The sequence below is a fragment of the Mesoplodon mirus genome, assembly GCF_964341445.2.
Source record: "Mesoplodon mirus genome assembly, chromosome: 2".
Classification (NCBI taxonomy): Eukaryota; Metazoa; Chordata; class Mammalia; order Artiodactyla; family Ziphiidae; genus Mesoplodon; species Mesoplodon mirus.
This window is the reverse complement of record NC_138977.1, coordinates 141,700,554-141,719,180: the sequence shown is the minus strand read 5'-3', so window position 1 is coordinate 141,719,180 and position 18,627 is coordinate 141,700,554. Positions and strand designations below refer to the sequence as shown.

General features: G+C 40.9%; 1 protein-coding gene across 2 annotated transcripts; it reads left to right on the top strand.

The window, feature by feature from the left end:
• Nucleotides 1–12,304: 12,304 nt before the first annotated feature.
• On the top strand, nt 12,305–17,627 carry SPRY1 (sprouty RTK signaling antagonist 1). Of its 2 annotated transcripts, none has more exons than XM_082645770.1 (2): nt 12,305–12,552; nt 15,393–17,627. In XM_082645770.1, exon 2 carries the CDS (start codon nt 15,448–15,450, stop codon nt 16,405–16,407), a length of 960 nt encoding a protein of 319 aa, XP_082501896.1. In that variant the 5' UTR covers nt 12,305–12,552; nt 15,393–15,447; the 3' UTR covers nt 16,408–17,627. The 2 variants fall into 2 exon arrangements, with proteins under 2 accessions (XP_082501896.1, XP_082501895.1); XM_082645769.1 differs by lacking the exon at nt 12,305–12,552 and adding an exon at nt 12,980–13,592.
• Nucleotides 17,628–18,627: the final 1,000 nt, after the last annotated feature.

Below are 18,627 nucleotides of genomic sequence, written 5' to 3'. Positions count from 1 at the left end.
CACATGGAAAAAATTTTACAGCAGCTTATAATTATCATGTCTGTGTATACATCATGCTCTCTTGGTTATACCTGTTAAATGGAGAGAGGGTAAGCAAATTATCTACCTGAGGAAGAATTCCCCCCAGGAATTGCATCCCATAGTCAGGTAAATTTCACTTATTCCTGGTTTAGGTTTCATATCATCTATCTGGGAACTATATTTCCAGTATCTGATTATCAGTGCTGTGCTGTTGTTTACACTTAACCTGTATGTGTATATGTGTGTGTGTGTCGGTGTGTATTTGGTGGGTGGAGGGGGGTTGGTTAATTAGGGGAAGAGCTTCTTTTTAGTTCCACGCATCTCTTGATTGAAACTTTCTGATTATTTCCTATATTAGGTTTCACAAAAATAGTACTGAATTCAAAGGTAAATTTGGAATCTTAAGTATAGTACTTCAACCATTAACACGCACATGTACACGAAGGGCCCTGAACAGGAATAAGTTATCTTCAGAAGAGTGGGTTGTGCTTGTGATCTGCCTCACAACTGGACTGCATGTGAAATTCCCTGAAAATTCCCTACGATGGGCATGATAAAAGAAAGAGGTATATAGGAAAAACCAGAGATGCCAAAGCTCCGGATGCATGGTCTTTGATGTGAGAAATTTCTCATCCCCAGTGACATCATTGTTCCCACTACATGCGGCTTAGCAAGCAGGGTTGGGGTGGTGGGTGGTACCCCACAAGATAGTGAAAATCAGTCTCATGAAATCTTGATATCAGGGTTGAGACCCAGTAACCGTGGAAATTTGTGCTTTTTCTTCTTAAAATTTGGAACTGGACTATTTAAGTAAATTGTAATAGATTCTTACAGTGGAATATCAACATTTATTTAAATGTTTTTGGAGGGTTTTTTTTTTTTTTTTTTTTTTTTTTTTTTTTTTTTTTTTTTTTTCCTTTTTGCGATATGCGGGCCTCTCACTGCTGTGGCCTCTCCCGTTGCGGAGCACAGGCTCCGGATGCGCAGGCCCAGCGGCCATGGCTCACGGGCCCAGCCGCTCCGCGGCATATGGGATCCTCCCAGACCGGGGCACGAACCCGTATCCCCTGCATCGGCAGGCGGACTCTCAACCACTGCGCCACCAGGGAGGCCCTTTGGAGGGTTTTTAAATAATGGAATCAAGAGCTGGTGTTCTAGAGTCAGACAAATCTATTTTCAAACCTGAGCTTTGTCACTTGCAACTTGTGTAGCTTTGGGAACATTATTTAATCTCTAGGAGCATCAGTGTCTTTCTCTATAATCAGAATATTTAACTAATATGATTTTTGTATGGATTAAAAGAGATATTGTATATAGAATTCTTAGCAGAGAGAGTGGCACACAATAAATTTATATATTATATATAATGTATAAGGTATTATAGATTATCATTATCTTATAGCATTAATATAGCAGGAGATAAACTTACATACCCATTATCATCTCATTATGTAGACCCATCAGAAAACATGCCAAAAAAGACATCTACCATCACTCTGTGTCTTCCCAGTTCCGCTTTGTGTATAATTAATTGTACTTTGTTTTCTGTCCTCAGATACTTGTGCGGTTGTTTGCTGTCTGTGTATAAGAAATCCCTCTTCACTTAAACTTTGTTTTCAGTCTAACCCTAAGACATGGCATTCTTTGTATCTGAGCCTCTCCCCTGGTTGGTTGCAATGGTTTCTTAGTGGCCGAGAGCAATGATCAACTCTGCCCCTGCATCGTCTTTATTACTGTCAAGATGATCTTTCTTATGTTACTCCTCTGGTACTGCATTTTAGCTCTAGAACTGGATTTCAAGTTGTGTTGTATGAAGCTGCTTTTGGAGAGTCTCGTCCCCCTACTGCATCCTTGCTTTTTTGGTGCAGTGCCACTTTATGTCATATATTTTAGAGTTTCATGGAGCAGTTTTTGGGAAAAAACAGGTAACTGCTAAAACAAAATTAAGAACCACTCTTCTACAGGATAGCATACAATTTCTTTAGGCATAGTGTCCCCATGTGTTCTGATCCCTGTTTTCCTACCCAGTCTTCTCTTTACTTCTTCCACCTCCTAAATTTCTGCTTTAGCAACTTCGAATGCCTTAAGATATTCCCCAGATGTGCCATGATTATTCTGCCCTTTGTACCTTTGCACACATTTGTAGCTCTTCTAGAATGTCATGCCTCTGCCTCCCTTCCCACCAACCCAGTTGTGTCTGCCATACAACAAATCTAAGCTCAGTGTGCCTTTCTCTGTTTAATATTCCCAATTCTCCCAACCAGATTTCCGTGCTTATATTTATTAGGATCACGAGTTGTAAGCAGCAGAGACTGAGGCCACCCCAAGCCAAGATGGTAAAAAGAGAGCTAGGAATCTCATGGGAATCCAAGAAAAGAAACCTTAGCATGGCTGGGCTACCCTGAAAGCCAAGGAGCTTTGGGGACATCAACAGTAGGCTGGTGGCAGATCTTCAATGAAATATCCTATTATCACAGCAATTCAGCTATCCTTTCTGGTCTACATTTCTTTCTAGCAACTAACTTCCTCACCCTTGACATTATATACCTGGGTTCAAATCCTTGTTCTACCACGTGTCGGCTAGGTAATCTTAGACAAATTACGAAACTTCTTTGTGCATCATATGTACAAGGAAAGCACAGATTATTTTAACGATGAAATGCTCTCCACTGTAATCACCAATTCAAGATGCACATTTTCATCCACATTTTGATACCTCTGAAATCAGGATGCATCTTACAATGACTGTCGGCCAGACAGGAGTCAAGTCATGAGGTAGTTATTGCCTGCTCATGAGAATATGTGGTTTTTATTCCTGGCCGGACAACTGCAACCTCTCCATGTTTGACTTGGGAGATTATTTATGAACCATATGAGGCAAGTCTATGAACCCTGGCTGTTGGCTGAAAACCTCCTACTGGCATTCGTTGATAAGACATCAGTAAAAAACACTCCAGTATCCAAACTTGCAGAGTAAGTGTTAATGGCTTGGAAGAAATCCTGAAAACAACGGTCGAACATTCTTCTAAGAACTGTTGCCCAGGGTCCTTGATGGTCAGAGCATTATGTTATGTAGAAAAACGCTAGCATTGATGACGGCATCAAAAAGTGATTCAGAAGAATTTGACTCTGTGAGGAAGTTTCAGGAAACCTAAGCAATTTATTTTGCTTCTATTTTCCTTTTCATGTGTGCACAAGAATGAAATATGATAAAATCTGTGTGTAAACCATCATTAAAAACCCTTTCAATAAGTGTAACTCTAGGTGATAAGAAAATTAGTGTCATGTATTAATTAGCAGCATTTTTGTCTTTCATAATAGTTCATAAAATAAAAGTGTATTGTGCAGGTAATGACATCTTAGATTTGATGAAATGTGGTTTGTGTTATTATTACCTAATAGCATTTGTTTGCTCATAATTTTTACTCACTTGTGGTGAGTAAAAATTTGCCTTTTTCTTCATGACTTTGTAGCTCTAGTTCACAAAATAACTGCCTTATTCACTCCATAATAACCAGACTTGCTCATTCTTTTTTTCTAACCTGTCTTTTGTTTTTTTTCCTCACCCAGGACATCGTTTAGGCTATGGCTGGGTTTAGGTCCTGAGCTAACCCCTAATCCAGTCAACTGTGGGGGGGAGAGTCACGCGGTCCAGAACACGGCTGCTAGGGCTTCCCCAGGAGTTTGTTGTCATCTTTGTATCCTCAGCACTTAGCACAGTACTAATACATGTTTGTTGAATGAACGTATAAACCACAATGATCTTGTACGAGAGGGAAGTTCATGACTCACTTATCACATAGAGTTCGACAATAAATTGTACAGTTTTTTTAAGTTTTTTTAAAAATCACAATAGTATGTCGAACTTACTTGCTATTATAAATATTTGATTTCAGTTTTCTACAAATGTAGTATTTGATATCTTTCATGGATTAAGTTTTTCTAGTACCTACACACTCTTCCGACTTGGGAACATTTTCAGTTATCATTTCTATGACCTAATTAATTAACTCGATAACATACTGCTTGATATCTATATGATATAACAGCATAATATAATCAATATCCATTCCTTGGGTTGGCCACATGTAGCTATAAATGTTAGTGATGTCTTATGAACACATTTCTCTATGAAAACATTTTTCCTTCTCCTCCTGTTTCTTGCAAGATTGGATAGAAGAGAATGGAAGAGATGAGTAACACCTCTCTAACTTTACTGATGAATTGTGGATTCCTTCTTTCTCTCTGAAGGTCCATAACATTGGGTAAATCCTATAAACTTTATGTGTTCAAGTCTCCTTATGTGACTGGCTTATTCCCAAAATAAGTGTCCTTAGTATGACTGACCAGTTAGGTATATTTTACCATTCTTTAAGGTTTCGTTAAAACTTTGTGGGCAAAACTTCAGTCTGTTGTTATCATATCATTTAATGAACAGGCATGCAATGAATGTTTATATTATGTTAGATCCTCTCCCTCTTTCTCCACTGCCACCAGATCCAAGGTATCCCTGCTCCCTGCTTGGATTAACATATTCACCTCTAAGGCAACCCTCTGACTCCAGCCTCTGCTTGCTGCAATCCACAAGGTTGGATGAATCTTCTAGGAAGAGATTATTTCATCAGGTAACTCCTTTGCTCTAAAACTTCATTTTCTTTGGGATCAAGCCCAAATCCTCATCAAGGCATTAAAGTCCCTCTGTGATTTTGATAACTGTGATTTTACAAAAGAAATCTCCTTTTCCAGCCATGCCAGTCCTGTAAATCAAATGTGATTGTGATGTGCCAATTGCCTATTTCCACCCTCTGGTATTTCCTTGTGCCATGTCCTAAGGGTACATTGTCTTTTTCTTTTTCTGTCTTACGAATTCTATTTATTCTAGAATAGGGTTCTTCTTCTTCCTATCATAATTAATACTCTCTATTTTATAGCAGCATATACTTTATACAATGTATCAACATAAATAATTTCCTTTCACTGTTAATTCTCCCCACAGCAGCTAGTGATCTTTTAACAATTTTGAACAGTTTTGTTATTTTTATGTTGGCACCTTGTTTTTCTTCCCAGACTTTTACTCAGCTTGAGCCCTCATCTTACTCAATACAAATGGCTCCTATTGACTTATGGGTTAATAAAATCCAAATCCATCTTCAAAAGGGAAATATTTTTCTAATATTGATATTATTTATGATATATACACTAATCCATATACAATATTGGTATAAAAGATTGAGATTCAAACGAATGTGATGTTTAGGCCCAGATGATGTTTTCAATCAAGGATTAAAAAAAATTTTTTTTTAAAATATTTTTATTTTTGGCTGTGTTGGGTCTTCGTTTCTGTGCGAGGGCTTTCTCTAGTTGCGGCAAGCGGGGTCCATTCTTCATCGCGGTGCGCGGGCCTCTCACTATCGCGGCCTCTCTTGTTGCGGAGCACAGGCTCCAGACGCGCAGGCTCAGTAGTTGTGGCTCACGAGCCTAGTTGCTCCACGGTACGTGGGATCTTCCCAGACCAGGGCTCGAACCCGTGTCCCCTGCATTGGCAGGCATATTCTCAACCACTGCGCCACCAGGGAAGCCCTCAATCAAGGATTTTAAAGAAAGATCCATCCAATTGTGACACCAATTGGTATAAGTGTACAGCTTTTCTAAGTAACTACTCTGAGTAGGAAAACACATTTTTGGATCTATTAATTCTAATATGTTAGTCAAAAGTCAGTATCACTTCTTTATTATGTTTACCATTGATATTGTAACTTCAGGTAGACACAGTGTTTTTATGTCTTTTAGATTCCTCAGAAAGCATCCAATGTATATAATGCATCTTTTGCATTTTTATTGAAAACTAACACACTAACTCATATCACAATATGGTAATGTAAGGGAAAAAAATGTAAGACACTGACCAATGTGAATACCCAAATCCAAGACTCAAGCGCCTTTTTCAAGTTTTGATTGAAATTTGAAATGTCTTATTTTCAACAATAGGTGGCGCTTCTTGGGTTTTTTGTTTGTTTAGTTGAAATGCTTTGACTGTATGAAATATCTCTGCTATCAATTTAAAATATGAATACAAAACATTAAGATTCAAATAGTACTTTGGTAATTGACAGGAACTATATCTGCTACCAAATCTGCTGTATTTATTATCAAAATTAACATTCTAAGAGATTATCAAAAAGAAGCAGCAATAAACATACTTTTTGAAAATATATAGAAGGATCATTTGGTTTTTTACTTTTCTACTGATTTTCAACTTTTTAAATGTAATTCAATTACTTTTTTATAAACATGTATTTTCTTTATTTACTCTTAATGATCATGAAGAGTTTACAGATTTTATAGAAGGGATTTTTAATATTTGCAATGACCTTTATCTTAATGGGAAGCAAAATGTAAACAATTAAAAATTCTGGATAAATGTCAAGGTGATCAGGGCTCATTAAACTCCTTAATCTGAAATTATTAGCAGATAGCTGCTCCAAAATCCGACTTCACACACACACACACACACACACGCACACACAGCAATACAATTTTTCAAGCCTGAGTTCAGCCTTAGAAAAACAAAAGTTAAACTGAATTAACTTGAAACAATTATAAGACAAATAAATCCAGTATTTAGGGATGAAGCACCCGGAAAGAGGGGGCCCTGAAACATTTCTTCATCACACAGTGTGTTTGAGGCAATAACACGCTGTATGGCAAGAATTTATACAGGGCTTTAAAACTTACAAAGCACTGCATATACATTGAATCCACAGTAGGACTACAATTTGGGAAAGTGAAGTATTGTTATTAACTTCAGGCTATTGATGAGAAAGCAGGCTGAAAGAAATTAAGTGAAGGTCACCAAGCTAGAAGTGGCAAAGCTGGGACTTGAACTTCATATCATCTGAGCCTACATCAGGAACTCTTTTCTCTATGCCATGCCATTTTCATATTTGTAATATTGGACATGGGGACATTATGGGCAAATATGGCATATTAGCTAAATTAATAGACTATGATATAGAAGAATGATATAATCAAAACAGATTTTTCAATATGTGTATCCTATCAAATATGACAGACCACATGAAATGTTTTTATAAATGAAATTAAAATGCTCCAAGAGAATTGCAAATCAAAGAAACCCAAGGTATAAAATCTTTTTTTTAAAAAAAACCTCTTGGAAGTTTTTTTGTTTTCTTTTTTCAATATTAAGCATTCTCATAGAAGGCATGCCTAGAGTCATTTCATCAAATAAATATTCTACTTTTATTTTCCCAAAGGATAAACTATAGCCTTTGGCATAGGTTATTTCAATAGGAAATAAAGATTAAAGCAGACAAGCCCCAGGAGATGTTTTAAGTTGTTTTTGTCTTAATGAAAACATGATTTTGTTTTCTTCCTGTTGTATCTATGAGGGCAATTAAAGGTTTAAATTAACCTAGGTTCTTATGCACTTGTCTCTGAAGATGAAGTTAGCAGTACATAGTTGTGGAAATGAGAGATTAATAACTTTTGTTGACCAGAATCAAAGCGAATACCAGGTGATTGTTTTAAGGACCATTCTACTTCTAGGTTCAGAAATCAAATCAGCAGAAGAGATGGCTAATCCTGTTTTCTTGCGGAAATGAAGAGCAAGTCAAGGCTTAGAAGGGAACATTTAATAATATGGAAGAGGAAAGAACACAGGATTTATTCTTCAACTAGGTAGATAAGAAATGAAGACTGTTTTGTACTAGGGCAAAGATGTTTCCTTAGACGACCTTACCATGTGGATCTAATTAGCAAAATCTTTGATATGTAGTAGTGATGCAGTTTGTCTGAACTCTTATTGCTTTGATTCTCTGTAAAGGAATATAACACTTAAGGAATGAAGGGCACTAATTCAGAGCCCTTCCATGTGCATTTCTTTCTTTTTTTACAACTTGTAGGAAAACAGAATCACTTGTGACAAAGAACACAAATGGTTAGTTGTAGAATTATAGAGCTGACAGAAACTCTACAAATCATTCAGTATAACTTATTCCATGTATTGTTTGATTTGCCCACTTCCAGGATTTGAAACCAACACAGAACATTATTTCAAATAGGGCAGAAGGATGAGAATTACACTTACGAAAATGAAAAGAATGTTTATGGAAAATTTACAGAATAGGTTGGTCTATTTCTGTCAACTACAAAGATTGTTTACAAAAGGAAACTGAAAATAAAATGGCTTATCCTTGCCAACTTTTCTTGGGAAGTATAGTAATATAGTGACTATTGCCCTAAAAGGAAAGTAACGACTTAGTTTCCATTCTTGGTTCTTCATTACTTAATTAGATACTTATAGGGTAACTCATCAATTTCTGTTATTGTTTCTCAACAAGATAAAAGATTATATTTATTATCATGACTTCACAGAAACATTGGGAGGATTAATAAGGTATTATTTTTCAAGAGCTTGGAACACATTGTGGTTCTGCTAGTTTGGCAAATAAAGTAGGTAAATGAGTAAGTTAAGCCTCAGTACTACACTTTTTTCTTCTTTTTTAAATCACTAGCAGTTGTCAGGAGTTACCAGACCCTTTTTTTTTTTCATTTTACTTTATTATTTTCTCAAAAGTCAAATCAGTAGAAGAAATGGCTAATCTTGTTTTCACATGAAAATGAAGAATGTCACGGTTCACTTTCCATTCCACCTTATTTTTTTAGATCTTAATATAGTAAACTGAAAATTATTGTAAGATTTTCTCATGGATATTTACATTGTTTTTCCTTTGGGGGAAAATTTCATACTCTAGCTATCCATTTCTAGCCAAGGTACACTGTAATTAAACTTTCTAAATAAAGAACAATGTCTATTTTAAGCTAAAATTTTAGAATTTCTACCAAGTCTTAGAGTTGTAGGCAATCAGAAGAAGGGGCAGGTTTTATTAAATGTCTTCTAGATCCAGGGCGGCAAGGCTATACCTATATTTATTTGGAATGTACTATTTAGAGAAAAACATTGATGCATTTTATGCTAGATGATGTAAAGGGTCATTGGTCAACTTCGTGCAGCATACTGTTTGATTTCTAAGTAGAACATGACCCATGATGATGGTGTTATAGATAAAATTTCATGGATTTTATTATTGTAATTTGAAAATACTTAATCTCATGCAAATTGTAGTTTAATAATGCACCCATGGTTGAAATAGTTTGAAGTTTATTTGCAATAGAAATCTTTCAAATATATTGTTGTAGGATTTATGGAAGTAAAATGTTCAGTGCTCCCTCTCCTGGTTTTATCATATTGGTGAACTGACCTCTCGTCCTCAAATTGTGGTGATAGTGGAGAAGACAATTTTGAAGACCCACGTAAGATATTCTGATGGAATATTCTATTTCTGAGTTGACTATTCCAAACCCATTCAAACTGGGCAAGAAACTTATCCACTGGTTAAAGTTCATTACATCCCCAAATATAATGAGATATATGAAAAAATAGAAAATACGTACAATAATGTTGATTTTATCGTTTGAAACAGACTGTTTTATTACAATTTATATTATTGACTGAATAGGTAGCTTCTTGCTTTAATTCTTGTTCTATGTTATTTTCTAGTGATGCTTTCTTCTTCTTGCTGATGGTCTTAGCAGTGCCCTAGGGTCCTGAGAGGTCATTCCAAATACAACTTTAATTTTTTAAAGTGCTCAAAATCATTTGAAAGTCTAGAATAGAAAAAACCAGTTTCAAAAGAATCACTTGCTATTAAAGAAGATTTAAAAATTACTTTGAACCAAAAATATCTGTACTCAAATTTATATGTTTTTTTTTCCTGGAGTTTTGCTTTGTTTGCTTTATTTTGTCAAAGACTTTAAGCTACTTCTGATATGTAGTACATGGAGAAAATATTTCCTTTCCACTTACTATATGTTTTTGGGGTTTAGGTATCTTTTAAAAGTCTCTGTGGAAACTCAAGTTTCACATATAGTTACCCTCACTTCAGCATGAAGTACACGATTTTGATAATAAATGTCTAAAATCCAATAGTTTGTAAGGAAACAAAAAGCAAGTTTCCTACTGACTAAAATGCTTTTTTTTTTTCAGTGACACATCATTTATGCTTAACTCTTGGAAAATTATTTCTATTTTAATTGATTGCCATTTAGCTGATTTTTAAAAATAAAATTTTTTTCAAAATTATAAATATATTACAAAATTGAAGGAGTTTGGGATTTTTAAAATTTGATTTTGGGGAAATTATATCACAAATCAAGATAGAGCAATTATTATAAAATCTACAGCAGGAGACTGCGCCTTAATGACATATTGTTACATACATTTGCAGTAAGGAGTGTCACCTTTTGAACTTTGAGGTTCCACATATTCTGAACTTTGCTTTAAATAGGAACTAATGTTATATTATCATCTTTTTTCTATCAGTATACATTCTCTCACTAACTGATCAGAAGTGATGGCTTGATATACAACTTTTTAATCTTCTTTTATTCTTCAAAATTGTTTTCTAATTCAACTTTAAGAATAGAGTCCACCAATCCTTTTACTGAGATTGATGACTAAAGACTGCTGACTAAATTTAAAGGTATTCTTTCATGACAAACAGCATTTGCAGGATTTTTAAAGGCAATCCACATTTTTAGAGGACGTTTTTCACAGGAGGGTACAGGGCAACATTTCCAAGCGAGAAGTCATGAACGAAAGAGGAAACGACTGTTGGGGAAATCCTGCTCCAGGTTTTCAGGCAGCCCGTATGATTGACATATGATATCACTGGAGGCGTGTCCTGGAGCGGAGGTGGAGGTGCCCGCGACGAGCTGAAATTCTGCGGAGCCGGAGTGGGACTGCTCTGTAAGGCACTCAGTGGTTTGCAGAGTGATAGCTGCAGACAGAACTCCCTGCCCTGGATAAGGAGCAGCTACAGTCGCTGTAAATGTGCCTGAAAAGCAATTTCCAATCTTTGCGTTAGGTAAGAACTGTTTCCTTCCTTTCCTTCCGCAGACATTTTAGGAAAGGTCAGGTGAGAAATGTTGGCTTTTGCAAGGAACTGGTTATTTCTTTGAATTCGCTTTAGATCTAAGATTACTGGTTGCATTTCAAATTACCAGTAGCATTCCCACTACTAAAACTAATGCTCTTAAAGTAAATGCTACCACCAAAAGAAAAAGCAGGGCCCCTTTCCCTCCCCCTCCCCGCCCCCGCGTAAGCGAACTACTTAACAAGGTTAAAGTCTGAAACGGTCGGATGTGTGAAAAACTGGGTGGTTTATGCCGAAGAGGGGCTAGCACTCGGGTGTGTGGACCAAATGCGTGTTTGTTTAGGCATTGTTGGCGACCGAATCCCGAGAAGCAATTGTCTAAAACCTGAATTTCCCGTCTCTGTGTATTGATTTCCAATGCGCAGAGGCGTCGCTTGAACGTTGTTTGAACTCCTAGGCATTCCAAGGGGCAAAAGCACTTCGGCAAAAACGTGCAAGACTGCATGTTACTTTGGTTCGCTGCTGACACGCCGACTGTGCGCCCGCCTGTCAATCACTGGGAGAGCAACAGCCAGCACATGGCAGCGGGTGCGGGCGGCTGGCGAGCTGGCGAGCGGCCCGCTCCGCTCCACTCTCCTCCCGGGCGGCGGAGCGCGCTGCGCGGCCAAGTGCCTGGAAAGAAAGGGAAATTAACGTGTTTTTCTCTCTAATCGTCTGTAGCAGGCATTTCGGCCGTGGAAGAGGAGGGTCGGAGGACTGGGAGTGAGCGCTGCCCGGGAGACGCTGACTGCCAGCACCGGAGTTCCCGGGGACGCCGTGCCCGCACTTGCCCGGCGTGCGGGATCGGGAAAGTGCCTGGACCGGCGCGGGGGGACCTGCGCCCCGCCTCCTCCCCGGAGGAGAACCCCCAAACCTCGCTGCCTTCACCACCACCCCTCAAAAAGCCGGTAAAAAAAAAAAATCCCCCCCCCAACCTGCGGAGAGCGGCGGCTCGGCCTCGCAGGCGTGTGCTCCCGCTTGCCTGCGCGGCTCCGTGACCCGCCCGCGGACGCCGGTTCGAGCCCCGTCCCGGGCGCCGCGGAGCCTCGAACGTCCGTGACGTGGATTTTCACGCGTCAGGAGGCCGCCACTCCCGCCTTTCCCGCGAGGAGCGACTGGAACCCGAGAAGAACTCTGGTCCGAGCACGCACCCTTATCCCCGCCGCTCCCTCGCTTGCTTTCCGGAGAGACCCGGAAAGCCCTCCCGAAGGGAATTGTTTTCTGGTTCTCGGAGGGGGCTGCAGGAGAAGAGCCCCGGAGGTGGATGTTACTGAGCTGCGCGGCGCACGCGAGCTGTGAGGAGTCTACGCCCGGCCGCGCGGAGTCTCCGGAGGCTTGCCCCCCGCAGCCGGAAGGGGGCCGCGGGGAGCGCTCCTGCCCGGCGGGGACGGTGGAGGCCGCGGGCCGACCGGCCGCAGCTCGGGCCATGCCTCCCCGTTCTCCTCGCCGCGGTTGATGCGGGGCGTGCACGCAGCCGCCCGCACCGGGACCCGGGCTGGGTTGCACGGCTTGGCTCCCCGCCCCCGCTTCGGCCTAGGTGAGTGTGGGGCGGCCGCTCTCCCGCCGCCGCGGCGGGAGGCGCGCGGGCGGGGCGGGGCGGGCGGCAGGTGCGGGCCCGGAGGAGCAGCGCGGGGGCCGGGGCCGCGCGAGGGGAGGGAGGGCAGAGGAGGGAGAGGGGGGCGACCCCCTCCCGCGGCGCGGCCCTCCCGCTGGGGCGCTCGGAGCTCCGGAACCGGGCGGGCGACCTTCCGCCTCCGCACGGGATGGCGAGCGGGGCCCCGCGTCCTCAGTCGCCTGCAGCGGTGGCGCCATGACCCGGGGTGTCCTCTCGGAGGAACCGCCCCCCTCCCGGGGGAAAGACGCGTTCAGGGAGGCTTTTGGGGGGGTCAACGGGGCGGGGGGGGGCCTCGGAGCTGTTCGGCGGGTTTTCTGGGTCGGAGGCTCCCTGAGACTGGGGCCGGGAACGACGTGTTTGCGACCGCGTGAGCCTGAGCAAAGCCCCAATTCGCTGGGGACGCCCTGGCCCGGGTCTGCGTGCGCCCGAGCGAGCTGCCACTGTGTTCTTGTAGTGAGAGCGGTGGAGCGGCGAGGGGAGGGGAGAGGGCACTGCCACTTTAAAAGTGGGGAAGTCCGCCCTCCTGAGGTAATGGTAACCTCAGCCTCCTCCCCTCCTCCTGCCCGAGAGAGAGAGCGAGAGCGGGTGAGAGAGCGAGCGAGCAAACTTGTTTTCATTCATAACTTTTTCCTTTTCCTTCCTCGCCGTCAACTCTTTATTCCCCGCTTGTCTCCGCGCGGATTGCAGAGGGCGCAGCTCCACCGCGGTAGCCGGCGATGTGGCGACGCCGCTCTGCAGCCCCTGCCCCTAGCTCGCTGCGCCCCGGCTCTTTAGGAATCCGGCTTCTCCTTTAAAGTGTAGACAGCTATTTATTTATAACCCTCCCTGACGTGGGCTTGCTTTTTGGCGCCCGCGTTCGCTCTGAAGGCTCTCCCCGATTTGTGAGCCTCCTTGGTGGCATACGCCAAGAGGTTTTGGAAATCCACGGTGATCCTTAGGATGTGATGGGATTGTCCGAAAAGGTATTCGACTTCGATTCGGGGTTTCTTGGGGAAGACAGTCCGCCGAGAGCGTGTGAGCGTGTTTGGGGCTAGATCGAGGACTGTCACTGCTGGAAGAGGGGCTTTGCTTCAGATCAGAGGCGGCCGAGTCTCTTCGCTCTTTCCTTTTATCCGGTGGTCTCCGCCACCGGCCAGCGTGAACTTTGCCACAGCTAGCGTTTAAAACTCAGATTCAAGTGCCTGGTGTTTTATCTGCCCTCTTCAAATCCACCGTTTTTCCTTTCGTGTGGAATCCGCCTTACTACCTTTAGGTACTCTTTGCTTTAAAAGCATTGGGTTAAAAAGAGTTTTGCGAGGAGGAATGATATTGTGCAGAGTAACGATGGAATCTTTTGAACAGCCCTTAAGGATTCCAGGACTAAACCCAGCAGGTTGCGAATGTGTTTCTCCTTCTGTACAGAGAAAGTAGAAGAAAGTAGAAACTCGAGGATCTGAGTTGGGAGAATGAGGGAGGGGAACGCCAAGAAGTTAACATGTAAGACTTAGTCCGGGGACATTGAGTGAAGTTAAGAGATGAAATGGACTTCTTTCCGCTTTATTCCTTAAGCTGATGTGTTTTGGCTCAAGGTAGCAGTGGGAAATGGGCATTTTTTTCTTTTCATTCTTGAATTGGATCAAATCTGTAGGCTTTGGGAGGAATTTGTTGAAAAATGTTCTAGTCTACCATTGACTGAAAACAGAAACGTTTTTATGTTTGATTGTTTTATGAAGAAGACATTATAAATTAGGAACTATTAACTATTGGTGTGGAAACAAATGCTTATTTTTATCAGCATATTACTGTACTTTATTACAAGAAGCACATGGATTCAGAGTTGGCAGTGCCTTTGAAAATCAAGATCTGTCATGTAAATACAGATTTTTAAATTAGAGGAAATACAGATAATTAAAATGGCCAGGATTTCCCCATACTACTAAAGGCCTAACACTTACTTGTGTGTGAAAGTTATCTCATTAGGTGAGTGAGCCCTTATTTAAACCTAAAAAAAAAATTCTTTCATGATTTCAAATGTGAATACTCTTAACGTTCACAGAACTGTACATTAAGTTTCATGTGTGTGCTTTAGAGGCTATAAAACACCAAGAACTGTTGTATTTGTCTACATTTGCATCTTGTACATTAATAATGAGCTAGCTTTAAAATTCTGGTTTCTCCTGAAAAATGACCTCTTATTTTGAGATTCCATTTTAGTTTGGAATCTCTTTGATTTTTTCTTTTTAAATGCGTGAAGTATACCTTGACTGATTTCCTCACCATTAATCTAATGCTTGTAACAGCAAACAAATAACAGAAGGCAACAGTGCCAAAGCCATTCTTAATTTTTTTTTAAAGAGTGGCTATTTTCCTTTATGGAAAACACCCATGAACTGATACTGAGCTCTCTTTAGATGAGAGTTGTTTATTAGTGCTTATACTCAATATTCCCCATGAGGGCATACTCCATTTTAATTGTTTGTTAGATTCACAAACAGGAAGACATTACTTCTTGATTCTGCTTTTTAAAACTTGAAAAAACTTCTAATTCTTATGGCATGGGGTCTCTTGCTTACATTCTTCTTCTCTGATGTGGTCCTCAGCCTCTCTTAGAATTGGACTCTGGCCAGGACCCCAACATCATTGTAATCCACTGATGAGGGAGATCATTACCAGGTGGTTTAGGCAATTTGTGACTTGACAGGATTTCTCTCATCCCCCCTCCCCCAAATGCTTCTCGTCATTTATTTCTTTCTCTGTTTTTTTCATCTTTGATTTCCTTTTAGGATTTCAGATGCATGCCAGGTTTCCACTGATTGCCAGAATTCAAGATCACTACACATGGATCCCCAAAATCAGCATGGCAGTGGCAGTTCATTAGTTGTGATCCAGCAGCCTGCCTTGGATAACCGTCAGAGATTAGACTATGAGAGAGAGATTCAGCCTGCTGCTATTTTGTCCTTAGACCAGATCAAGGCCATCAGAGGCAGCAATGAATACACAGAAGGGCCATCAGTGGTGAAAAGACCTGCTCTTCGAACAGCCCCAAGACAAGAAAAGCATGAAAGGACTCATGAAATCATAGCAATTAACGTGAATAACAACTATGAGCATAGACCTACCAGCCACCTGGCACACGCAGGACTCTCACATAATACCAGAGGCCCCATATTGAGCAGATCGACCAGCACTGGAAGTGCAGCCAGTTCTGGGAGCAACAGCAGTGCCTCTTCTGAGCAGGGGCTGTTAGGAAGGTCACCACCAACCAGACCAGTCTCTGGTCACAGGTCTGAAAGGGCAGTCCGGACCCAGCCCAAGCAACTGACTGTGGATGACTTAAAGGGTTCCTTGAAAGAGGACCTGACACAGCACAAGTTCATTTGTGAACAGTGTGGGAAGTGCAAGTGCGGAGAATGCACAGCTCCCAGGACCCTGCCATCCTGTTTGGCCTGTAACCGGCAGTGCCTTTGCTCTGCTGAGAGCATGGTGGAATATGGAACCTGCATGTGCTTGGTCAAGGGCATCTTCTACCACTGCTCCAATGACGATGAAGGGGATTCTTACTCGGATAATCCTTGCTCCTGTTCACAGTCACACTGCTGCTCTAGGTACCTGTGTATGGGAGCCATGTCTCTGTTTTTACCTTGCTTACTCTGTTACCCTCCTGCTAAGGGATGCCTGAAGCTGTGCAGGGGGTGTTATGACTGGATCCACCGCCCAGGGTGCAGATGTAAGAACTCCAACACGGTCTACTGTAAGCTGGAGAGCTGCCCCTCCCGGGGTCAGGGTAAACCATCATGATCTTTGGAGGTGGGTTGGACCTCCTGAACTTCTAGCTTTCAAGCTGTGGCTGTTATGAAAAGATCCTGTTAGATACTGGTTTTATTTTCTTTGCAGTTTTTCCCTGTTTCCCACATTCTCTCCCCCTCTTCCCAAGGTTTGACTCATGGATTTTACTCTTCTCTAATGGATGATCTTCAGTAACAGTGAACTGTGAAACTGCACCTGGCTCCCCCTTATGACAAGAGCCTCTGCCATCCACTCGAGAGGATATTGAGAGCCAGTGGGCTTTTGTGTAGCCTTTTTGTTCTGCAAGCAACTTTCCAAAGTTGTACACATGAACATACCCACACACACACCCAGACTACAGTGATTTAGAGCTGTTTTTGATTGGGTACTCTGGGAGTAGGGAAATTGGTTTTTTAAAGAGGCAACCGTTTAATTGCTTAAATAAGCTATGTATTAAATCTGTCTCCAATTAGGGCTGTCTTCATAGCATTGGACCCTTAAGTAGCAAGGGGGATATGTTTCTGTTATAACATTTAAATTCTCCTTTAACCACTGCCCTCTCCTTCTTGCCCCTCAACGTACTCTCCCCTCAGTTTTGGCATTATCTTATTCTAGAGATGCCAGTTTTGTTTTTTGGGTTTTTTTCCCGTGTAATTTTAGATTCGCTTTACAATGTAAATCTTCACATTGGAGATATATTAGTTGTATCTTGTTCATCCTCGTTCAAAGCTTTCATATTTGTGAAGGACTCGGCTCCCTTCCTTCCGTACCCCACGCTTTTCACCAAATTACTCTTGTCACTGAGGGCACTTGGATGACTGAAGTTGATATTTATAGCTGATCGATCTATACATGTCACAGAACTATGCTGCCTAAAGTGATCTTGGCTCCTTAATGGTTTTTGGACCCTTTGGTTAGTTAACAGCTGAGTAGTTCTAATCTTTTCTGTTTTCATTGCCTTAACCACAAATTGTGGTGCTTTTTGTATATTTTATGTATAAATCACAAAGTTGAATTCTGACTATTTTTAAGACAAAAGTCTGTTAAACTTTTTTATTGTAAAGAATATTTATTATGCGAATCTATTATTTTATGATATTTATTGCAAAAACTGTTGAAATGTACTCATGTCTGAATATAACAAAATATCAATACATAACGGAAGATAAGGTGACACGAAGAAAGTACATATGTTAACTATAATGCAGAAAATATATTAATTAATGAACCTGTCTCTTGATTTCTTCATTTATTATCCTGTACTGTGGTGGTGATTTTTGTCATTTGCTTCGACTCTTTCGTCATGCATACCCATTTTCTTTCTTTCCCTTAACATACCAAATCTAGATGCAAGTGAGCTCAAATTTTGAACTAGATGTTTCTTGGAAAATGCATTAATCAAGATTTTGTAATCCAAATTGTGTTTCAACAAATGCCTGAGTAAATCACTTTACAGAGTGAAAAAACTTTTTTTGTAATTAGTGTTAACAATTCCTGCCTCTTTTGGCTATTTTGTAAGCAAGGGGTTTTGTGTATGTCGTAGTTTCTTGCAATGGGACGTATTTGTAAGTTTTAAAAAATGTTTATCTTAACTCTCTTGGATTAGTCAGAAATTAGTTTTCATCTGCAAAACTTAAAGGACTTAGTTCTGTAGGCATGCTTGGAGTCTCTGGCACTGTCACTTTAATAAAACATTCTAAAAGTTAAGAGTGCACCAAGGGAATAGTTAACATTATCAAAGAGATGTTTTAAACACATTCCAGTCCTTACCTTTTCATTTCGTTTCATAAGTCTCTAATGTGACCTGATCAAATAACATTTTGTCATGTTTTATGGAATAAGAAATCTGAGGGCCCTGAAACTTTATATAAAGAAAGTAAATATTTTTAGTTTTTAGTCTGCTGAAGTCACGACATGGTTAGAACCTTTGGGTCTGATAAAATTTTGTGCATGTGACCCCTCAGACTCAGTTTCACGAACTCCTCCCTACGTCTAAGTGATGTGTCAAAGCTGAATAATCTGCATTTGAGAATAAGATGTTGACATAATATGAGCCCAGGATTTAGACTGTCAAAACTCTTAACCCAGCTTTTTTGTTTTGGTTGTCTCTTTACATGATTTGGCTACTAGTTTTGGAGTACTTACTCTTTTTAAATAGGCTTTGATTTTGGTTTAATCTGACAAGACATAAGTGGTAGAAACGTGTTTTAATGCTTTTCCATCAAGCCACTA